We start from the raw sequence: 25,438 nt of genomic DNA on the forward strand, positions 1-25,438 counted from the left end.
TTTGGCTGCTGTCTTGTGCCCGCCTTTAGGTTTATATTATGTTTTAAGGCAACTGGGGAAGGAGGAATCTGAAAAAGGAAGGAAATGTTTTGGCACCAAAGCCAAGATGATCAGATTGTGGTTTACAGAAGATGCATTTACCTCTAGGGAGGGTGGAGAAGATGAGCAGAAAAGGAATTTAAAGGAAGAGGTGGTTTTAAGGATGTGTCTGGAAGAGGCAAGAATTCTGAATAGAGAAAGGGGCATACAGTATATGAATTATGAGGGATGAGGGACAGCTTAACAGAGCTGGCAATACAGGAAACTGGTTTGCTGCAAAGTTGCCAGCACATGAATATGAAGCCTTCTGAATGCATTGTACATGCTCTGCCATTGAGATATTGCCCTTCCCTTGGTCAACAGCCAGTATACTAGGGGTGGGAATCATGCAAAGCTTTATCTGCTCTTTTGGGCCCTGAGCCCTCCAATGCACTCCTCTGCAAGGAAAAAAAATCAGAGGAAAAGGGGAAAATGCTGCTCCTGGAAGTCTTGCGTTCCTTGTCATTGCACTGCAAGTTGGACATCATCTTGGCCATCCTGGTTTTGGATGCTATAGCAATAAACTACGATGCTGGATTGCATCCAAACAAATCTCTTAGATTCTTCAACCAGAAAATTCTTCTTCATTGTGCAATTCTTTCCCCATTTCTTTTTCCTTGAATGATTAGCTCTAATAATATGTACTTTTCATTTCTCATTATATGACAGACTTTTTCTAGCTTGCTACATTTCATGGTCTTTATTCATTCTCTTTAGTACTTCTTCACTGGTTACTCTCTTGATCCCAGAAATTCTTAGCATTCTGCAATACATCTTTATTTCAAATGCTGTCAGGCAAGGCTCTCATGACTATTCACCAAAAGGAACACACACACACACACACACACACACACACACACACACACACACACACACACACACACACACACACACACACACACACACACACACACACACACACACACACACACACACACACACACACACACACACACACACACACACAACTTTTAAGCAGCTGGGCAATAAAAGTAATGTTTAAAGTGCATACCTTTAAATTTTGTACAATCTTATATATTAGAACATTTATTTCTTTTTATGATCTGTTCAAATTTAGTCAGAATGCAAAAAGGTAAAATAAATTTGGCATGAACTCAATACCATTTGAGGTGATCTGATGCTACCCAGAGAGACTGTTTCACACATGTGACATTTATATGAGATGAGTAATAGGAGTCTCTCTATGTAATATTCAGCAATGGGTGGTTGTTCATGCAAAATCAACCTGCTTGTATTTAAGGTGCCACAAGACTTTGATGTTCTCACATGTCTCTCTTACAGTTATAAGTGGTATAGTCCAGCAACATACACCTCTTGGAAGGTTACTGATTGTGTAGTTTGGCTCTAAGTCTAACTTTAATAATAATGAGATGGAATTTTACTGTTATTTGCTGGGTAATAGGGCTGGTTTTGATACTTTTCTCATCTGGTCACTTAGGCTATAAATAATTTATGTCTTTTTAAGTAAATAAATCCATTGGACAGTCAGTCTCACATTTTGACCATTTCTTGAATCCTCACATCACCTTCCTTTTTGAAAATGTGCAATTACAATGTCTAGAAAAATAGGTGTTTCGTGGTATGACATCTCATTCATGACATTTTATGACCCTGGTAACTGCCTTAAAAGGTCTGTGCAAGACAATTAGAATCTGTGCAAGTTCCTGCAAACAATTTTTGTGTTTTGCATCCAAATTTAAAAAAAAAATAGGGATGCAAAACACAAGTTGTACGTAAAGCTTAAAAATTTTAATACTTCTTTTAGGAATATAAAATCTCTGCTAGAATGACATGTTTACAAATGATGTAGAGGAGGGATGGGCAATTTTCTTAGAATTAACTCAACTCCTTCTCCCCCCCTCCCCAAATGTCAAGGATTGCACCTTGCTGCTCCCACAATACTAAATTTCAATGGCACGGCAGTGGCAGAAAACCCTGTTTTTCTCCAAAACTAGGTGAATAAGGGACCATGTACTTTGCTTTTTCAAGGAAATTCCAGGAAATTCACTCAGTTTTCAAAGAAAATTATGGCTACAGCTGCAGTGCAGAAATTCAGCAAGTTTGCACCAAATTTGGCAGAGTATCAGGGGCCTCAAAGACAGATTAGGGGTGTGTGTGGCCTTGAACCCATGAATTGCCCATCCCTGATGTGGAGAATCATTTGCTGGGAGGCGGGGACATAAAGTAGGGGATTCTAATCAGAATTTAATACTTTCCTTTTTCATAAACTGGATAATATTACATAATTATGTCCCAACTTCTATCTATAAGGAATAATGGGACAGTGGAAAACTACTTCATAGAATTGTTGTGAGAAGCAAATTACATATAATTACATATTACTCCACACATAATGAATGCTGCCTAATCATCTTAATAATCCAAATCTGCAGATGCCTGGCAATGCAGTCCAAACCCACCAGCTGTATTGGGTCTGGAACGGGCAGCAGCCTCTTGTGCCAGCACATTTGACCTCGTATTGGCACAATCTCCTTTATGCTGGCTGATCTTAGGGCTGCCAATGCAAGACTGGCAGAACCGCTGTGCTGTCTGATCTCAGAAGAACCAAAAAAGGAGGCAGAGAAGGAGAGCAATGAGGGAAGTGCTGGGTTACAACAGATCCAGAGCCTTCTCAGCCCAGTCACTATGCTGAAACAAGGTTAAGTCAGGACAGTCACAAGTAACTGGCAACACCCATAGGCTGTGAGGGGCTGGGATTCTGTAGGGCCTCAGCTGGGCTAGTCTCAGCTCAGCTTGACTTCAGTCATTTTGCTGAGTCTATCTAGATAACTTTAGACATCCAGCGGACTATATAATTCTGTCAATTATCCTGTCTCTTGCAGAATCTGATACTCATTTACACCCAAAATCAATGCATGAAGATGTTGTTAGTATTTGAAGCAGCTTATAACATTATTTTTGTGCTATTTGGATTAAATGTATTAGTCACACAATTAGATATGTACAACAAACTAGTGTAGAACATAGTTTGAAGTAAATGCCCATGAGGAATTTTAATTTCTAGAGTACTATTTGTAATTTACATCTACTCAACATGTTAAATAAAATTCTGAAGCTGAAGTGCAAATAGAATTTAAATGCAATTAACACATACAATAGAAAGATCAAATGGAAGTAGTTATTTCCTTTGAGCAATTTATTTGTAATGTCTGTGTTAATTTGCTGAATTTACACCACAGTCTAAGTTCAACTTTATATCCGCCCAATGCTTCTGCTGTTACCTTTGTGTTAGGGCTGGCTTGTCACTAAGCATGGTTTGGGATGCTGTGAAAAAGCAGTACACTTTTAGTTTATTTTACTAAGTGATTTGTTTATATTAACTAAATTATACTAATTAACTATTATTATTGTGTTTTTATTGCCGGCAACAGGAAAAAATGCTTGTGGAATTTTCTGCCTTATGTGCCTAAATAACTTGACCGAATTTAAGCAGGAGTGGCTCATGGACCAAGATTTTAATTGTATTTTAATTGTTTTATCTTTTAATTGTATTTTAATTGTTGTAAGCCGCCCAGAGATCTTTGGGTAGAGTAGGGGGCATATAAGTTAAATAAATAAATAAATAAAAATAAGATGGGAAGAGGTTCCTCATCCTGAAATTTCAGGTGGGGGCTCCTCCCAAGTTACAAATTGATCTCATATTTAAGTACTACATGCTTTGATGTCTGTGAAAAGAGAACACCACTTGTTGTTCCAACTCAGGGAGCAAAATGTCTCTGGCTTACCCTGAATTGTGGTATTACAGAACTGAACGCAGAAGTAATGAAAAGGAGTCATATTTTCTTGACGAGGAATGAAATATCATACATTTTAGTTTCAATAAAATGGAAAAAAAATCATTTCTTTTTTTCCTTTTTCAAAGAAAGACTCTGGTAAACAAATGTGAGCAGCTCAACATTATCTTTCCAAGCACAGAAGTGCACGTTAATTTAGGGTCAATCTGTACATTATGGATAGGATGACATTAGAAGAGGATGAATTTAAAGATATCTGCTTGCCACAGTGTGACTTTTCTACATCTCCTACAGTTCATAAATCAGGATGGTTTGTTTTCTGGTAGGTTTTCAGAAGATAAACTGGACTTCTTTGCAAGTACGATGGCTCAGCCCTGAAGTTTTGTCAGAATCACAGCCCTGGAACACTAACGTGACTTCAGCTTTTAATGATATGCTTCCCATAACACATAGCTTGACTCTTTGCTACTTTATTTTGGCTTTGATTGCAACCCCCTCATCCCTCAACTGCTAGCATAGGATTCAAGGATATAAGTTAAGGGAATATAAATTAAGGGGAGGTGGGCTTAGATCCTTTATGTCCTGCCATTGTCTCTTATTGGGGTGGTGGGAGGCTGCAAATGGAATTGTCCAGATGGTCCAGTTTAATTTTGGGGGGGGGGGCGTACAGTACGGGAGGGCCCCATATATGGACTGGAATTGTGGAAGAAGCCAAGGTTTAAAAACCCACACATTCCTACATTAGAGTCCTTGTCCAGATCAGAGGTCTCACTTGGGCAATTTGTGTGTGTGTGTGTGTGTGTGTGTGTGAAACTGTGCAGAGTGCCAGAATTAGACAGGTAAGGTAAAATGTTAAATGGCATTGAGGCAGAGTTTCACTGGCTTGATCTTCTGCCACTACTTAAGCACAGTTTCATCTTTGGTTGGGAAGGTCTGGGATTACACTTCACCAACTTTGATGTTCAGGGCAGCTCAGAGCCTTACTGTTCCAAGACTGGGTAACTGTAAAGTGTACTATGTAGTATGAAGCACACTGGCAGGAACCTTGTTAATACAAAAGTGCCTCAGTGTTCTGCCACAGGAACAAGGACTTATGCAACACCATTGCGCAACTGGTCAAGAGGTTCCCATTTCAACTGACTGCACAATGCACCAACTGAAGTGCTCCATGGATAGCCTTTCTGCTTTGATGCAATTGTAAAATCGACAAGTGATGAAATATGTCATTTAAATGTAATTTTGCCTGCAGGCCTCATTTCATCGAGAGTTAGGCTTTTTTAGAAACTAGAAGTGACCAGCCGGCAAATGTATTTTTATGACTGCACTGTTCATTTGTATTTTATTATTTTCATTTTCTGTTTTGTCAAGTTGTACTTTAATTATGTTGTTTGTGTATGTTTTAAAGAACCCAGAGTGGCCTTTGGCCAGATGGGCAGTATAATCAATCAATCAATCAATCAATCAATCAATCAATCAATCAATCAATCAATCAATCAATCAATCAATCAATCAATCAATCAAATTTTTCCTACATATACTCCTCCCGCATGTATTCACATACTGACCCTGAGAGACAGCTTAGGCTGAGAGAAAACTGGTGGATAGGGATCACTCAGATTCATAGTGGAGTGGAACACCCCAATGCCAGTCCAAGATATACTCTAACCACTAAGCTACACTGGCTCTTAGAGAAGCTGTAATGTTTTCAAGTTGTTTACTGTGTTCATCAACCTGACCAAAGGAGCATTTCTCAGTTACCATTGATATGGAGACTTTCTATAAAACTGTACCATTCTGCGAGATAACAGTGCACAAAAGTTAAAAACCCCATACAGCGGCTTTTCTAAGAGTATGAGATGTCTTTCAATATGAGATTTGCTTCACAGTGGTTGCTTATCAGTGTTTTGGATATCCCCTGCTAAATATAATCTATAATGTAATTGACTCATGGCCCCTTAATCCTGGAATGCTAGTGAAAAGAGAAACCAATACAGTCCAGATAAAGAAATGTGAAGCTAGGAAAAGGAAGCTAGGTTGAGGTGGCAGGCAAAGAAGCAAATATATAAAAACTTATTTAAGAAAAAGAAGTAGTGCAGGAAGGTGTAGACAGCTGAATTTCACATATTTTCAAGGTTACCAGAAAACTTTAAAGGTTAAGCTCTCCACACCAACATGCTTTACAACCATGTTTAATCTAGTATTCAGATTATTAACTGCAAAATGCTAACTGCATTTTGGCTGAAGAAACATGAATTTTTTTTATTCTCTGGAGGCATCTTTAAGATAAGCAGTCATGTATCTGTGAAGTTTCTCAGTCCTCCAGGTGAGGTTGTCTGGAAGCTGAGTCATGGCAACTGGACTTCTTTCTTGTTAGGTTGAAATGTTTCCCTACTCATCCAAGTAGCTTCTTCAGTCATGGGGTGTTAATGGTAGTTAACAGTGGTCTTTCTGGTGTGTGTGATCCTAATCTTTCTGGGGACGGATGAAAGGGCAGCATGATAAATAGGAGACAGATTGTATCTAAGGCCTCCACCCCTGCTGAGTGAGGGATTTTCTATATACACATGTATGGTCTCCCTGACCCATGACAATGGGCAGAGAAGGACTGCAGAAGTGAGAATTTTCCCTCACCCCCAGTCCTTTGTCCATCTAACGGGCCTATTCACACTGGGGGGGGGGGAGTGAAACCAATGTGGAGGATATATCAGGGGTCTCCTACCAACTCTCCTCAGACTGGATAAGCTACTTGAATATGTAGCGAAATGTTTCAACCTAAGAAGAAAGACATCTAGTTGCCATGACTCAGTTTCCAGACAGCTGTCAAACCTACAGTTCAATGCATTCCAATGGGGGAAAAATTCACCAAAAATTAACGAAGAGTCAGAACAAAGCCAAATTAAGTTTGCAAAGGTTTTACAAGGTGCACTAATGATTCCAAGCATTTTAAACAGTTTTTGAACATTTTAAGACACTTTAAAAATAGTGAAAACGGACCTGTCAAAACCATTGAAATGCATTGAAACCTATTCAATGCATTCCAATGGAGGAACTGCATTTCGCTTAGCGATGTTTCCTATGGCGATTTTCGCTTAAGGATGGTAATCCATTCCCACTGGAATGGATTATCCGGTTTTCAATGCATTCCTATTGGAAATGGTGTTTTGCTTAGCGATGTTTTCCCATAGCGATGTTTTTTTTGAACCAATTAACATCATTAAGTGAGGCACCACTGTATTAAGAAAACAAAGATCGACATAACAAACCATTGGCAGACAAATCATGAACATAGCTACATACCTGAGGCCATACAATACTGTGCCATCTGGGTGAAGGCGAATCATCCGGTTCTTAACCGTGACACCATGCACAAACGACTTCTTGTCATTTAGAAAGTAAGTATCAGGCACCCACAGTTGATCTGCTACTCTGTTATCAAGCGTAAGGTTGAGAGGAATCCCAGCATAGGCTAATCTTTTATCCCTCCAGTATTGTTGAAAATACATAGTTAATGTGTAGTCCTGGTGGAGAGAAAGAGGAGAAACCCAAGTTAAATCCTGTTTAAAGTTAAATCTTGGAATCAGCTTTAACATTTCTTGGGCTATTACAGCGTATTTGAAACCTAGTTTGAGAAACCTGTGTTCAACGTTGGAATGCCGTTTCATATCTCAATGCTGTTTTATGTAAGGGTGTCAATAGATCCAAATAAAATAGTACAGGATACTTCTATGTTTATCCAGATATACCCTGGTCTCCCCATTCTTTTCTTTTTCAAAGATTCGCTGTGAAATGTTACCTGCTTTTATTAAGACACTCTCTTGATGTAATATTTGCCTCCCTAAAAACACTTCTGGAATGATTCCTGCAGAAGAATACATTGGAAAGAGATATACTGGAGCCAATCCACCATCTGGTTTTCTGGATGCCCAAACCACGCAGCAGAGGACGGCCAAACACTTTATATGACTAATTCCTTCTGCTAGGAACTCACTGTTGCTACTCTTCAGAGGAATTGGGTTTCAGTTATCTGTGGAGAATTTCTCTCACCAAAAGGACCATAGACCCCTTTTGTTTTCTGCATTTTTTTGCTGTAAAGGGTGGGAACAAATACATTCTGTAATGTACTAGCAATTGTTTAATTAAGACTTGAGTTTTAATTGAAAAAAAATCAGGAAGTATTTTCATTGGCCTTATGGGAGGGGGAAAAAAAAAGCTAAATTACTAAAGCCCATAAGTATACATAAGTGGCACCAGAAAAAAAACATTATGGTACAATACCAGTAGTTTGATTAAACTAGAAGCAGTGTATATGTCCCATGTGACTGGAATAAAGAATAATAAGGAGGTGCATCACAGCTCTCTTGTCATCGTCTCTGAGCTCTATTACATTGTCATTGTGAGAAACATCTCTTTTGCCTCAGAGAGAAGAGAGCTTCCTGCCCAGCAACAGAAGACCGAATTGGCTGTTTTGATGCAGGATTCCAATCAATAGCCCTCTATACTAGTAATTGGCATGGATAAGCATATAAAAGAGAGGTACATTTTGTCTGTATATTTAAAATATTGTTACCCCACCATTCTCCTTAGAAACGTCCCATCGGCTTACATGGGCAATATTTAAAAGCTACAAACAGTAAGTATGCTAAATTTTTAAAAGACTCAAGCAAGTACTACGTTAAAAATGATAAAATCAATATCAAAACTACATTCAAAAGCAACAAGGCAGAACAATCCATTAAAAAACACTGCTCAAGCACTAAGGGAAAGTCTGCCTGAAGAGAAAGGTCTTTGTCTCCCTGCAGAAGGGCAGCAAAGATGGGACCAGCCGGGTCTCTTGTGGGAGAGAGTTCCTGAGTCTGGGAGAAGTGACAAGGCTCTCTCCTGTGTCTCCACCAAATGACCTGTGAAGGTGGTACCAAGAGAAAGGACCCTCTTGAGGATCAACACATGGGAAGGTTCATAAAAGAGATGAGGTCCTTGAGTAGAATTCTGAAGCCTTTCTTTTATTCATTTTTTAAAATGTTATGTAGATAAAAATATGTGGCTGGAAGATAATCAAACTACCAGTCCAGGAATACACACACACACACACAGAGAGAGAGAGAGAGAGAGAGAGAGAGAGAGAGAGATTGGAGAATTAGAAAACAGGAATGAAAATACTACCAAATGATAAGGCATTTCTAATTTGGGGTAAAGTGGTGGGATACAATATGCTTGAATAAACTGGCCATCCTTTGGGGAAAATCAATGGTTTCCCAGAATTACTTTTGATTGTGCATTCAATTTAATACTCAACAGTGGAAAAAAGTAATAATTCATTTAAACTTGATATGGAAATACTCAAGCTTCACAGGACTTACAATTTCTGAAAATACAGCTCTTCATTGTATATTTATTACTTACCCGTTTATAAAGCTACACTACTGTCATGATTGTCAATGAAGAGACTCTTATTCTTTCCAGTAATGGACATCTCACTTTACTTGGCCATTTATCTATCTGTTTATCATTATTTATGCATTTCTACTCTTCACTGAAAGAAGATTCAAGATGGTTAACTATGTAATGAAAAAACTTGATGCAGTTTGATGGCAACTCACTTCTCCAAATAAAGAGATATATCATAATGTTACTTAACAGTGTAAACACTGTAGAACATTAAAGCATCCAAACATGAGAAATCAACATCAAGTTTGAAAATCATGTTTCGGACATGTTTATAAGTTTTGCTACTGAAGCTTGGAAAAGTTGCCTTTTTGGATACGAGCCCTCAGAAGAGACAGCATATAATTTTCCTATTTTTGCCTTCCATCTGTTGAGATTTGTGGAGGACATCTTGTTCCCTCCTCCAATTCCCAACCAGCACTATTAGTAGTCACTGAATGCAGGTGGAAGTCCAGAGATCAACTATGCTGATGCACAGCATTTTTATTCAAATAATCCATCCCACAAATAGTTCAGCTTCCAATGAGTTTCCACGAAGTCCTCTCCTTTTCAGTTCACCACTCTGGTGCCCTCACTGACCATGACCCCCCCCCACACACACACATACCATGTGGTGCCTGCCTAGTTGCCCCTTTCTATCCGGGAAAATAATTAAAATTCAAATGCCATGCAACTGCAGCCACACAGATAGCCAGGGCAGCCCTTGTTTTTATGGTGTCTGCCAGCTAGCAGAAGCTGCCTCCTCATGTTTTGCCTGCCAGCCAGAGAAGAAAAATGAAGCCAAGTCCCTCAACAAAGCCAAGCACAAGTACGTCCCGAGTAAAAAAGAAATAAAAAGCAGTCCAGGGCAGCACAGGTAGAGTAAAAAAGAACAACACTGGTGCTCAGCCAAAGTATAAAATAAGTAAATGGCGGGGGAAAGTTTTTTTTAGTCTCAGGCCCTGCCAGACCTCTCAGCACCTCTGACGCCCAATGCAGTAATATATGTGAAGGCAACCATAATCATGCCACAAATGCAGTATCATACAAGTGAGAGGAAGTTAGTTAGGCATCCTTCAGTCTCGAAAGACTATGGTACCGTGCTCTGTATGGAGGACTTGGAACATCGTCTAGTGTGGCTGAGGAGGCCGATTCGAGAGTGACAGTCTCTTCCACACTGAAGACAAATCCAATCTGTCCCTTGTCCAGCTCCCTGGTTTCGCTGCTTTTGTGACTTCCTCTTTGCCTCAGCCTGCTGGGCAAGGGTCTCTTCAAATTGGCAGAGGCCGTGATGCAATGCCTGCCTCCAGGCTGAACGCTCAGATGTCAGGGTTTCCCATCTGTTGAGGTCCATTCCTAAGGCCTTCAGATCTCGCTTGCAGATATCCTTGTATCGCAGCTGTGGTCTCCCTCTGGGGCGATTTCCCTGCACTAATTCTCCATACAGGAGATCCTTTGGAATCCGACCATCAGCCATTCTCACGACATGCCCAAGCCAACGTAGACGTCGCTGTTTCAGTAATGTGTTCATGCTGAAAATTCCAGCTCGTTCTAGGACTACTCTGTTTGGAACTTTGTCCTGCCAGGTGATACCAAAAATCCGTCGGAGGCAACACATATGGAAGGTGTTCAGCTTCCTCTCCTGCCGTGCACAAATGGTCCAGGACTCACTACAGTACAGGAGTGTGCTTAGGACACAGGCTCTATAGACTTGGATCTTCGTATGTGTTGTCAGCTTCTTATTGAGCCATACTCTCTTTGTGAGTCTAGAGAACATGGTAGCTGCTTTGCCAATGCGTTTATCCAGCTCGACATCCAGAGACAGGGTGTCAGAGATGGTTGAGCCCAGGTACACAAAGTCATGAACAACCTCCAATTCTTGTGTGGAAATGGTAATAGAAGGAGGTGAGTCCACACCCTGGCCCATGACTTGTGTTTTCTTCAGGCTGATAGTTAGTCCAAAGTCTTGGCAGGCCTTGCTGAATCGATTTATGAGTTGTTGGAGGTCTTCAGCAGAGTGGGCAACAATGGCTGCATCATCTGCGAAGAGGAAGTCCTGCATGCATTTCAGTTGGACTTTGGTCTTCGCTCTCAATCTAGAGAGATTAAACAGCTTTCCGTCTGATCTAGTCCGGAGATAGACACCCTCGGTTGCAGTTCCAAAGGCATGCTTCAGCATGACAGCAAAAAAGATCCCAAAAAGTGTTGGCGCGAGGACACAGCCCTGTTTCACTCCGCTTCGGATGTCAAAGGGGTCTGATGTTGAGCCGTCAAAAACTACAGTGCCTTTCATTCCCTCATGGAAGGATCTGATGATGTTAAGGAGACGGGGTGGACATCCAATCTTGGGAAGTATTTTAAAAAGGCCATCCCTGCTAACCAGATCAAATGCTTTTGTAAGGTCTATGAAGGCCACTAAGAGTGGCTGTTGTTGTTCCCTGCATTTCTCCTGCAGCTGTCAGAGGGAGAATACCATGTCAGTGGTGGATCTATTAGCTCGGAATCCACACTGTGATTCTGGATAGACTCTGTCTACAAGAACCTGGAGCCTCTTCAGCACAACACGGGCAAGCAGCTTCCCTACAACGCTAAGAAGAGAGATGCCACGGTAGTTATTACAGTCACCCCTGTCGCCTTTGTTCTTGTACAATGTGACGATGTTTGCGTCCTTCATGTCCTGTGGGACTCCACCTTCCCTCCAGCAGAGACAAAAGACTTCATACAGTTCGGTGGTGATGATCTCCTTACAGCACTTCAGCACTTCAGCAGGGATGTTATCCTTTCCAGGTGCCTTGCCGGAGGCGAGGGAATCCAAGGCCGCTTTTATTTCTGCTAAGGTTGGTTCACTGTCCAGCTCTTCCAAGACAGGCAGGCACTCAATGTTATTTAATGCTTCTTCGGTTACTACATTCTCTCTGGAATATAGCTCAGAGTAGTGCTGTACCCAGCGTTCCATCTGCTGTGCTTGGTCCTGGATGGGCACACCTGTAGCAGACTTCAAGGGAGCAGATTTCTTCTGCATTGGACCTAAGGCCTGCTTGATACCGTCATACATTCCTTTGATGTTACCTGTGTCCACTGCTATCTGTATCTGGGAGCAGAGCTGGAGCCAATAATCATTGGAGCATCTCCTGGCAGCCTGTTGGACTTGACTGCGAGCAGCTCGAAGAGCTTGCAAGTTGTACTCGCTAGGACAGGCTTTGTATGCTGCTAGAGCTCTTCTCTTATCCTCGATGGCTGGCATTAGCTCCTCTGAATGGGCTTCGAACCAGTCAGCCATCTTTTTGGTCTTCTTGCCAAAGGTGGACAAGGCGGTGTTATAGACAGCGTTCTTGAAGTGTTCCCATCGTTCAGGTGCATTTACATTAGCCGGACTTGGGAGGGCTTCCTCGAGTGCTTGGGCGAATTCCTTCACTTTTCTTTGATCACGAGTCTTGCTGATGTCAATACGTGGTCTTCCTTCCTTTTTCGTGTGATATACTCTCTTTGTTTGCAGTTTTACTCTACTACACACCAGGGAGTGATCAGTATCACAATCAGCACTCTGGTAACTGCGTGTGATCGTAATACTAGGGAGGCTAGAACGTCTAGTGAGGATCAGATCAAGCTGATGCCAATGCTTGGATCTTGGATGTCTCCAGGAAACTCTGTGTTGCAGCTTCGTATTAAAGAATGTGTTGCTGACACAGAGACCAAAATAACAGCAGAACTCCAGCAAGCGTTGGCCATTTTCATTCATCTTTCCAATGCCAAAACAGCCTAGACAGGTGGGCCAAGAATTATGATCAGCACCAACTCTAGCGTTAAAGTCTCCAAGAATGAACAGTGCCTCTCTTTCGGGGACTTTTTTGATAGTAGCTGCCAGATCGTCATAGAATTTGTCTTTCACTTCTGGAGTGGATGACAGTGTTGGTGCATATGCGCTAATGAGGGTTACTGGTCCTGCTGATGAGTGGAGCTGCAGAGACAGGATTCTTTCACTCCCCTCAGTAGGTGGAACAATGCATCTCAGAAGAGTATTTCTGACTGCAAAGCCAACACCATATTCCCTGGTCTCATTCGATGGTTTTCCCTGCCAGAAAAATGGGAAGTTTTTTTCTTTGACAGATCCCGAGTCTGGCAATCTTGTCTCTTGCAGGGCAACAATGTCCATCTGCAGTCTACTTAGTTCCATGTCAATGACAGCTGTCTTGCGCACATCGTCTATTTCTTGGAGGTCGTCAGGAAAGCCACAGTCAGGAAAGCCAGGGGTCATTGTCCGTACATTCCAGGTGCCCAGCTTAAGGGCAGAAGTATTCTTACGATTGTTGCATGGTGCACGGTTATCGATCTGCTTGTCAGGTTTGACCCTAAACCCCACGCACCCCGTGAAGTTAACAGACCGTGGCGAGGTAGCACCTTACTGGCTGGGGGCTGCCCAGCTTAAGGCGGGCGGTATCTACCTATTGGGGTGCAATGACCTCTCCCACCATCAGAAGTAGCCCCTGGCGTCATGCTCTACGCCAATTGAGCAAAGACTTATAACCGGTAACTGCTACTTCCCGTGTTGTTTCGACGCTGTATGCGAAGTTGGAGTGTCCTCTCCAGAGCACGAAGCCTGGGTAAAATAAAACGGAGGATAGGCTGTTACCCAAGCAGCAAATCCCCCCTCTCCACGTCGCTGAAATAGTCCAGTGGAAAGGCAAGAGCCAGTACAACTGGTTCCAGTGACGTCGCAGGAGTTGGCAGAATGACACAAACTGCCTCCGGGACTCCAGCTCCGGATTTTGCCTCGAGGTTATCTCCTGAAGCCCTTTCCATAAGTGGATATAGCCACAAGGCAGTGGAGGTTTAAATTTGGAGTTTTCCTTCTCCTAGATGGGCTGCCTTCCAGGGCTGACGGGCCCCACCTACCCGGCCTCCTCTAATAGTGTGGAAGTATGCAATGTTAGTTGGCTTTCCTATTTATCAAATTGAGGTAAAAATAGGATTTGAAAATGTCATAGACCATTAGACATACTCTCCTGCTCATCCTCCTTCAAAGCTGAAAATCTACCTTCCCACAGGTCATGAATATCTACCATGTTAAGATCGGAGACAGGATCGTAGATAGAATTAGAGTATTTGAAGAATTTCGCGCGCCGTTAGGCGCGTGGTCCTGGGAGATCCCATTTTAAACCATGTGTTGGGGGGGGGGATACACAAAGAGAAAAAAAGGAAAACATCTACCTGGCCTTAGCTCCTTTCTCTCCTATATGATGCCCATCCTAGGCAAAACTTCCTGGTAAAATGGAGAGAAGCCCGTGGGAGATCCCATTTTAAACCATGTGTTGGGGGGGGGATACACAAAGAGAAAAAAAGGAAAACATCTACCTGGCCTTAGCTCCTTTCTCTCCTATATGATGCCCATCCTAGGCAAAACTTCCTGGTAAAATGGAGAGAAGCCCATGGGAGATCCCATTTTAAACCATGTGTTGGGGGGGGGGATACACAAAGAGAAAAAAGGAAAACATCTACCTGGCCTTAGCTCCTTTCTCTCCTATATGATGCCCATCCTAGGCAAAACTTCCTGGTAAAATGGAGAGAAGCCCATGGGAGATCCCATTTTAAACCATGTGTTGGGGGGAAGGGATACACAAAGAGAAAAAAAGGAAAACATCTACCTGGCCTTAGCTCCTTTCTCTCCTATATGATGCCCATCCTAGGCAAAACTTCCTGGTAAAATGGAGAGAAGCCCATGGGAGATCCCATTTTAAACCATGTGTTGGGGGGGATACACAAAGAGAAAAAAAGGAAAACATCTACCTGGCCTTAGCTCCTTTCTCTCCTATATGATGCCCATCCTAGGCAAAACTTCCTGGTAAAATGGAGAGAAGCCCATGGGAGATCCCATTTTAAACCATGTGTTGGGGGGGGGATACACAAAGAGAAAAAAAGGAAAACATCTACCTGGCCTTAGCTCCTTTCTCTCCTATATGATGCCCATCCTAGGCAAAACTTCCTGGTAAGATGGAGAGAAGCCCATGGGAGATCCCATTTTAAACCATGTGTTGGGGGGGATACACAAAGAGAAAAAAAGGAAAACATCTACCTGGCCTTAGCTCCTTTCTCTCCTATATGATGCCCATCCTAGGCAAAACTTCCTGGTAAAATGGAGAGAAGCCCATGGGAGATCCCATTTTAAACCATATGTTGGGGGGGGGGGGATACACAAAGAGAAAAAAAGGAAAACATCTACCTGGCCTTAGCTCCTTTCTCTCCTATATGATGCCCATCCTAGGCAAAACTTCCTGGTAAAATGGAGAGAAGCCCATGGGAGATCCCATTTTAAACCATGTGTTGGGGGGGGGGGATACACAAAGAGAAAAAAAGGAAAACATCTACCTGGCCTTAGCTCCTTTCTCTCCTATATGATGCCCATCCTAGGCAAAACTTCCTGGTAAAAAAAAAAGGAAGTACTTTCAAATTAATCAAGGAACCAGGTAACTAAGGGGGAAGAGGAAAAGAAGATGCTTATTAACCCAACAAAGCAACCATGGAAGGAAGGGACGGCAGGTGGCCACAAAACAACCATAACCTGCTAGGGAGGGACATCTTCCTGCATGGCTAAAGATCTTTTCTGAGGTTATGTTTGCTTATGTAATGATATGTCTTACACATGTAAGTACAATACATGAAACAAGCTTTGTTATTATCTGCACCAAAATAATCAGGAGCATTTCTTTTCATACATGTCCTGTGGGTTATTTCTCGCTCTCTTTCATTTATAGCCACTTTTTACTGCCCTGAGACTTTGTAAGGCTGTGTTTTGCTAGATGCAGCCAACAGATTCTACCAAGATTTGCTCTATGTACAATGGGCGGAGACATACAAATTCTAGGGTTAAAAATTGTCCTTTAAGCACAGACACCCAGAGAGAAAAATGATAGAAGCTCATGGACCTTTATGAATAGTGACATACTCATGCCAAATCAGTTATTTCTCGGTTCTGTGCTTGTTTTAGTTCAAAGACTGGAAGAACAGATTTGATCTGTTTGGCCCACTTCACATATTAGGTTTTGCTAGTGTTGAAAACCTAACTCTGTTTTCTCCAGATGTGCTGCTGGGCCTGCCAGGATTTTTTTAAAAAATAGGTCATCACTTTAGTGCAATGAAAACTACCTCCTTAGAGCCCATGTCTTCCCTTTGGTGTACTGACAACTACTTGGTTAAGTATAAGCATGAGGAGAAAGGTTGCCATATCAACCAGTTAGTGATACTGCATGCAAGAGAAGGTTGGTTGGCATAGCAACCAAAAGCACAATATCTTTGTTCTGGCACCTGATTAAAAAGTGGCCATAATAAAATGAGACCATAGCCTTCAACACACAGGAAGAACAGAGACAAGATGATACCGATACCGTAAGATAGCTTTCACTGTGCCAAATTCTCCACTTGTAAGAATGCACTTACAAAACACATTCTGAAATCCTGACCTTTTGGGTATAATTAATAATTTAACTAATTTGAAAATTCTGCATCTTTTCAACTAGCTGATTACCAAAATATAGATTCTGGAATTTGACTTATTGGGAAGTGTCAGTGAATAAAAAAATTTATCCACATGGTCAATTTTATCACCTTAGTCTAAAGAATATTCCCAGGGTGAGGTTACATGTAAGAAGTTTTAGAAGGTAAAACAGCTCTTGTGGATTCAAAAATTAACCTCCATCAGTTCCAATGCAGAACTTCTTTAAGGGCAATTATCTGCATTTGTCTACAACAAGCCACAAACAACACAGTCAGTTAATATATACATTCTCAAGAAATTATTTACGATGGTGGGAAAGTTGTATTCCACCTTCATCAGCTAATTGCAGGCAATTCCCAGCTCCCCACTTAATTTACTAATCTTTGTCCCTCAGCTTGCTTTATCACTTAGAAACTATTCATTGGAAATAAAGTAGCTATGCTAAACATGAAGAGTACTCACAAGTTTTTAAAAGTGTGTATATCTAAAAGAGGTTCAACCCTTTTGCAGCTTTGGGTGCATGCAGATAAAAATAACCATACTACACAATCCCCCACATATCTACTTAGCAGTACATTACCTGAGATCAGTGATATTTATTACCATTTAAGTGCGTATAGGATTACAGCCAAAGTGCATCAAAGATGTGCAGCACACATTTTTTGTCATGCACCTGTTTTAGTTAGATTTTTAATTCCTGGCACAAAGTAATCTACAACGAGCATCTACAATGATTGGGTGGGGACTTGATCTCAAGGCTCCTAAGGTAGCTTTATTCTGCAATCCTATGCATGCCAGAAGTGAGATCCAGTGAGTGGATAAGGGTAAGTTGTATAGCAACTGCAGCCCTGGTCTAAGTGGGTAAAGTTACTTGGCATCAACATTCCTTTCCATATTAAATTGGTCAGGAAACTGCAAGATATGTGCCATATATTCCTATGCATTACATTCAATATAGATTTATTGGGATTTCTGATAACTGTACAGAGCAGTATAGTCTAGCAACTGAAAGATTGTGAGTGCTTCCAGACAGAGAAATCCTAGTGCTTCTAGTCAAAACGCATGGTGCACCCATTCTTTCACCACACACCAGTGTATCATTTTCTAGTTACAAAAAGAGAGAAGAAACAGGGAAGCATGGCAAAGGTATAAACAGATGGTGGAACTGACTCGAACGCAAAACTTTTCTGTTGAAATGATGGAAGCATCACACAATAAAAATCTCATCTGGAAGCTCCCATTATCCCTCTCCCTCATCTTCTATGCACAACAGTGGCCACACTCTTTGGCCGGTTCCTTATAATCCTGTTGAACTGACAGGCATAATGCACACTTATCCAGTCACCTCAAAATCAGGATCTAGAAGAGAACATGGGATGGTTGTTGTGGGTTTTTCAGGCTCTTTGTCCGTGTTCTGAAGGTTGTTCCTCCTAACATTTCACCAGTCTCTGTGGCCGGCATCTTCAGAGGACAGCACTTCAACATTTTAAATCTCAATCCTAAATAATAAAATGCTTAAGATCTATGCTTGGAGCATCTTCAGAGGACAGCACTCTGTCCTCTGAAGATGCTGGCCACAGAGACTGGCGAAACGTTAGGAAGAACAACCTTCAGAACATGGCCGAAGAGCCCGAAAAACCCACAACAATCATTAGATCCCGGCTGTGAAAGCCTTCGCGAATACATAGAACATGGGATGTTCCTAAAGTGACAAGGACAGGATGACCAACAAGAGAGCTCATATCAGGCGCTTCCTAAGGGAAGAAGTAGGCTACAGTTCAATAACACTTAAGGCAAAGAAGTCTGTTAAGTCTTTAAGACACTGCAAGATTCTCGTTGTTTTTGCTACTACAGTCTATAGATCAACACACCCATCCTACTGAAATATTTAACTAGCCACAAAGATGTACTTTGCTGTAGGACACCCGAATATGAACAATATTCTCACATACATGGAGAAGATAGCATTTAAAGATTATTAAAATGCACATGAAAAAGATAAGATGTGGAGGGGTTGGTTTTCAGGATTCAGAATTTCAGCTGGATAAAAACTTTGAAGAAGAAGACAGCCAACGGGTTAAGACTGTCTATGTGTATTTTTTTTTCCCAAGCTCAAAAAGCTAAACATTCAAAGAAAATATCCTTTCCAATTTGAAAGACAAATAACCTTAGGCTCAGCAAAATGCTGGAATTGCTATATGCAGCACAACTATTTCTTCCCCTTTTAAGCTAACAATCCCAAGGGAATAGGCAGATTTACTTGGAATCATTGCAGCTACATTAAAGAAACCAATAAAACATTCACAAACATTTACAGCTGAATCTGAAGCAGCAGTGGCCAGAGGAAGGCTTCATTTTGCTTTGGGCAGAGAAAGAATAAAAAAATCTTTAAAACTGTCTTTCTACTTCTGAATCATACTGTAACCATATTTTTCAAGCTTTACACTGCTATCCAAAGAAACTGGGGGCGGAGGGGGGGGAATGTCTTAGCCAAATCTCAGTACTTCTAAATTTCTTAACAAAGATTATGTATTAGAGATGGGCATGAACTGCCGGTTCAGCCGTTCATGTTGTTTCATTCTTTGGACAAACTGGTGTCCAGCCCTTCCCAGCCCTGCGTTCAGGAAGCGTTCAGAGGAGGTGGGGCAGGGAAGTCGGGATGCTGCTTCTGATAAATAATGTCTAACTGTGATATTGTTATATTTGGGTTTTTTAAATGAATTGCTTTACTGCACCTTACTGCATTGAATGTGTTTTGTTGTTGCTTATGCTTAGTACTGTATTCATTTGACCCTTTTAACATTGTATAATCACTGTTGTTAGCTTAAATATTGTACTGTCATTTAATTTGTTGTAAGCTGCCTTGGTTCCTTTTTAAGGAAAAAGGCAGGTTAAAAATACTTTAATCAATCAATCAAACAAAAGCCTGCTTGCAATACATAGAAAATATCAAAATTATTAAAATATGAATATAAACAATGAAAAACATTTCCCAGCCTGTAAACATGTTAAGAACACATACACAGAAAAATATTTGTAAAAAGCTCACAAAGCCTGGACATGAAAATCTGTGGGGAGAAATCCATGTCTTCTGTGTATTTTCTCTTCGCTACTTTCTTATTTTTTCTTTCCTTCTAGCTCATTCTTGAAAGGATATCAGCCTATTTGTTCTCAACTGGTTTTTATACCTCTTACCAATTGTTTTCATTTTCTTCTCATCTGTCTTTACCAATCCAGGATGTCTTTATCCAGGAATTTCAGTGTGAGCAGCAGCAATTTAAAATCTCATACACTTTACTTCTTATTATTTTCCTGGGTTAGAAACTAAATTCTTATCCATTTATGTTATGACTATTCTTTTGCTCATGAAGGAAATTCTGGAAGAGGAGTTCCTAACTAATGTTTTCTGAAGCTAGGAAAATCTATAATTTAAATATATAATCTACGCAACTTTTCATTCATTCACATTTTTTGACGTCCCGACATACGATCATTTTGAGTCATGACCAGCTCCAGCCGCAAAATTTTGCTTCGACTTGTGGCTGGAACTTCCAGTTATGAACAGAAAAAGGCAGGGGAAAAAAGCGGAAAATTCAAATTGCTAACTGTTGTAGCAATTTGAAGCTCTTTAGTTATAGTGTGTGCAAATGGATGAGGCTTCGGACTGCCTGGTAAGGTAAGGTGCTGCTTTCTGCTTTTTAAAAACTGTTCTGGGTGTGTTTTGTAGCATGATGGGATTATGTTTCTATGCTGTGATGGGTCTTGTGGGGTTAGTTTGCTTTTTGGTGTCCCCCCCCCCCATTTCTGATGGGTCTTGCGAGGTTTGCTTGCTTTTTTGGTGTTTTTTCCTCCATTTTTGATGGGTCTTGCGAGGTTTGTTTGCTTTTTGGGTTTTCCTCCCCATTTCTGATGGGTCTTGCATGGTTTGTTTATTTTTTGGGTCTCCCCCATTTCCAATGGATTTTACGTGGTTTGTTTGCTTTCTACTTTGTTTTTTTTCATTTCCGATGGGTTTTGCACAGTTTGTTTGCTTTGTGCTTTGCTTTTTTGCATTTCTGAAGGGTCTTGCATGCTTTGTTTGCTTTTCTTTTTTTCTTGCCTTCAGCTGGAATGGATTGATCGCATTTCTGATGGGTCTTGCAGTGTTTTTTTTATGGGAGGAGGGTGATTTTTTTAAATTCAGCCTGAATGGATTAATAGCATTTCAATGTATTCCTATGGAAAATGGTGCTTCAACCTATAATCATTTCGAGTTATGAGCGGAGTTCCGGAACCAATTAAGTTTGTAAGTCGAGGCACCACTGTGATTGCTTTGCAAAATGATAGGATGGTTTGAAAACAACGCAGTTCAATAAAGCTGCACTTTTAAAGCTAGTTTCACATATACTTTTTTGTGCAAACCCCATTATTTATTTATTTATTTATTTATTTATTTATTTATTTATTTATTTATTTATTTATTTATTTAGTTAGTTAGTTAGTTAGTTAGTTAGTTAGTTAGTTAGTTAGTTAGTTACTTATTTTTAATTGCACTTATATGCCGCCTATCTAGACTTTTTCTACTCTGGGCGGCTCACAACAGACAAGATAAAAACAGTTAATATATAATAACAGTTTTACAGCAATATACAATGATAACAATAGTTCAAGATGGGAAGAAAAATTAATTTAGTAGTGCCTGGAGGGAAGGCCTCTCTGAATAATCAGATCTAAAGCTGCTTTTCATTAGTCTATCCCCCCCCAACTTTTTAAAACATGCAAGGTTTCAAACCTTGACACTGTAAACATTCTGCAAGAGCAATGCAGATTTGGGCTTCCTTCCTTCCTTCCTTCCTTCCTTCCTTCCTTCCTTCCTTCCTTCCTTCCTTCCTCAGTGCACCCCATTTTATTGTATTAGTTAAAAAAATACTTTACCATATTCACGATCTCACATATGAAGAGCTCAGGTTGTGGAAGAATTTCTTGTAGCAACTGAACATTTCTCTCCCCTGCCTCAGTATGTTATTTCCACACTCAGTGAACCATGGTGGTGCTTTCAATTCAATTCCTTTCACATAGAACAGTTAGGTAAAGCTTAATCTGTCTCAGCACTAGAGTGCCCATGTGGCATTGTCATGAGAGTATGTACCTGGGGGGCTCCATCAAACTCATAGGGCAACTTTGGCCAAGTCATTCTTGCTCAGCTGAACAGGGTTGTTGTACAGAAAAAGTGGAAAGAGGATAGCTATGGAGTTCACTGGAGAAAATATGAGATATAATACAACTAATGTGGTGCTGGACTAGGAGGCCTGGATTCGATTCCCCACATGGCCATGGAAATTCACTAAGGAGGACACATGTAAAACCACTCCTTAAAGACCTTGCATACCTTGAAAATCTTATTAGAGTTGCTATAAGTTGGATGGAACTTGGCAGCACATAACAGTTAATAAATGATAATAAATATTTCAGATTCCTGAAATTTACATGATTAGAAGGAATAGAAGGAAGGCTCCACTCTAGGATTTGGGAAGGACAGGGCTTTGTAATCATATCCTCTCATTTTCATTCTCTTTCTCTACCTCGCTCTGTGTTGTGGGGAGCGGTCAGGGAGAAAGTGTAATTACAGCTGAGAAACACATTATAAGTTTGTACCAAATTCTTAGTTATAGAAGGACCAACAATGTGACAATTTCCGCTGAAACTCTGAAGACACTCATGTTTATGATGGTACACAGAAATTGTGCACATAATTATTTTTTAAAGCACTAGGCCAACTGTCCTAATCAAAAGTATTTAATTCATTGAAAACTGAGAAATACTTATACACTTTATTTTAAATGACACAGAGTATTTGAACCATGTAATTTGTTTAACATCTGCTTGTGGTAAATGTTAGCAGATGTTCCCCATTACAGTATTATCTTTCAGTGTCTGTTGTGTATGCACACTATGAACATATACACGATTAATTAGATTTGCAAAAAAATAAAGGTAAGATAAGTAACACACAAACAAACAGTACGTGGCGGATTAAAATAGATATGCTTTAGTCTGGAAGTTAGAAAATAAATCACAACAAAGTTTAAAGTATGAAAGGGGCAGATGTTTGTCATTATATTTCAGAATTCACAGTGCTGCAGTGCTCCTTGATGGCTTAAGCCAAGAATCAGCAATACCTGCACAATCTGTAGCTCTCTCACTCTATCTAGCACACAACTCTGTCTGCTATCATGCCATCAAAGTGGTGGTGACAAAAGTGTTCAGAGCTTTGGCTACTGAAGATGCCCGCTTTGCCATCAAATTATCCCAATTTGTTTGTACAGCAAGAATTATGATGAAACATGTAACTTCTGCAGTCACCCTCTTTGGTTGATCTGGTGTTCAGTGTAGTCTCCAGATCCCCAAAAAGTTACTTTCCCCCCAATTTAAGTTGCAATTTCACCCTGAGGATTTTGACTCATTTTGTAAGCAGTCATTATGGTTGTAGGTTGAGGTATGCACTTGAAGAGGCGGAGGCGGAAGGCTCAACAGAACACATTCCTTCTCCCCACAAACTTTGGCGGTTATAAACAGATCACAGCACATTGGAACAGAAGGCTAGTGGCCATCTCCCACAGATCTGGATAGCTCAGTGGTTAAGATATCTGGCTGTGGAGCCAGAGGTTCAGAGTTCAATTCCCCATTGTGCCTTCTTGACAGGGGCTGGACTTGATGACCCACAAGGTCCCTTCCAACTCTGCAGTTCTAAGATGATGATGATCATTATCTTCTCTTGATTTTCTTTTCTTGTGCTGGTCCAGAAGATATTACTGTTCCAGGTAGATGTGCCAATAGAAGATTAATCATTATTATTTTTTCTTGCCACCTAAATCTGAGGAAGCTGTTTCAGCTTTAAAGTGGTGTTTGGTATCAGCCATGGACTGGATGAGGGTGAATAAACTGAAACTTAATGCAGACAAGACAGAGGTGCTCTTGGTCAATCAAAAGGCAGATCAACAAATAGGGATGCAGCCTGTACTGGATGGGGTTACACTCTCCCCCTGAAAACACAAAGGTGCAACTTGTGGGCACTCCTGGATTAATCTCTGAGCCTAGATACTCCTGATGGCCAGGAGTGCATTTGAACTCCTAGTATGCCAAGCTATGTCTGTTTCTGGACAGATCGGACACAGAAGAGAGCCTTCTCTGTTGCTGCTCCCAGACTTTGGAACTCCCTCCCACAGCAGGCCAGGTTGGCCTCATCTTTGCTGTCCTTCTAAAAACAGGCGAAGACATTTCTCTTCAGGCAAACTTTCACCAGTGACTGCCTACATTAGTGACTGGATACATGTGTGACTTTTAGATGATTATTATGCATTGCTGCTCTGACTATGTCTTTAATACTCCTTGCCATCTCTCAGAGTGGTATTTGTTCCTTTTTAGTATTTGCATACTTTTTTTAGCTTTAATATTGTCTTTTAATGATGTAAGCTGCCTCTTCATACTCATTGTTCTTAGCTTTAAATATGATCTCTTAATGATGTAAACCACTGCTGTATAGGCATTGTTTTCAGCTTTAAATACTGAATTTCAAGGATGTAAGCCACTTTGGAGCTTTTGTAAAGAGAAAATATTTTAAATAATTAATCATTTTATGATACCTTTTTAAAAGTGGGATTGGGGAAAGAACTTTCTTTCTTTCTTTCTTTCTTTCTTTCTTTCTTTCTTTCTTTCTTTCTTTCTTTCTTTCTTTCTTTCTTTCTTTCTTTCTTTCTTTCTTTCTTTCTTTCTTTCTTTCTTTCTTTCTGCCTGCTCCAAGCATAGATGTTGAGCATTTTATTATTTAGGATTGAGGTTTAAAATACTGAAGTGTCTTGTGACTGTTGTGAGCTAATCAAATCTTCCTAGTATTTGCAAGCTTTTATCTCGCAAAGACTTTTTTCTTCATATTACAGTACCTGATTTTTCTTTATTTAGCATTTCCCGCTATGAAACAAACAACTTAAATAAGATACCAGAGAAGTGGGAAGAAACTTTGTTTCACCCATTTTGAGTCCCGTTTGTTCTACTGCTCACACAGAAGAATTTAGTCCAAGCATTCCATCAATGACCAAGGCTCCAAACAGTCAAATTACTTAACTCTGGACACATACCACTGAAGCACTGAAACTGACAGCAGCATTCCACTTGCTACAGCTTTGCCATAATCAATATTGTGTAATTTGGCTCTGTGCTGCAAGCTGCTTACATAGGACTCCCCCAGACAATTGGCACGGATCACGTTTAAGCAGCTGTTATGTTCCAACCATCTAGAACTTCTTTTAAGATTCTTTCTGCTTGCTTCATCTCTAGCTCATGATTCAGTAGAGGTAAGAGGAGCTAATTTAAGTTGGCTATGTACAGTAATTTTAAATTTAGAATAATCATGCACCACAAATTATAATACAGTATTAGAGCTGGGACTTTTGATTTTTTTGGACTCCTGCTCTCAAAATTTGTCCAGAATCTCCCCCCCCCCCGGCACACAAATTCTGGGAGTAGTAGTTCTCTTGTAGTTCTGTGGGAGGCATCATTTACAGAGCCATCAAGACTATCCCTTCCATGCGACTCCCAGAATGTTCTGGGGCAGTTCCATTGTTTTTCAAAGGAGCTCAAAATATGTGGATGAGAGCACCATGGAGACAGAGATAGCTCTGAGGCCTGCTGTTTTTGG

The 25,438-nt window shown here is 40.6% G+C and overlaps 1 protein-coding gene across 2 annotated transcripts in view; it reads right to left on the minus strand.

Annotated features, from left to right (window-relative positions):
- Positions 1 to 25,438, minus strand: part of GABRB3 (gamma-aminobutyric acid type A receptor subunit beta3) — a 241,534-nt gene that overhangs the window by 23,945 nt on the left and 192,151 nt on the right. For both annotated transcript variants that reach the window (XM_072994443.2, XM_020796780.3), the window contains one exon: positions 7,152 to 7,372. In XM_072994443.2, the coding sequence (XP_072850544.2) occupies positions 7,152 to 7,372 (221 nt within the window). The remainder of the gene's footprint in view (positions 1 to 7,151; positions 7,373 to 25,438) is intronic.

Source organism: Pogona vitticeps, chromosome 3, assembly GCF_051106095.1.
Source record: "Pogona vitticeps strain Pit_001003342236 chromosome 3, PviZW2.1, whole genome shotgun sequence".
NCBI classification, from domain to species: Eukaryota; Metazoa; Chordata; class Lepidosauria; order Squamata; family Agamidae; genus Pogona; species Pogona vitticeps.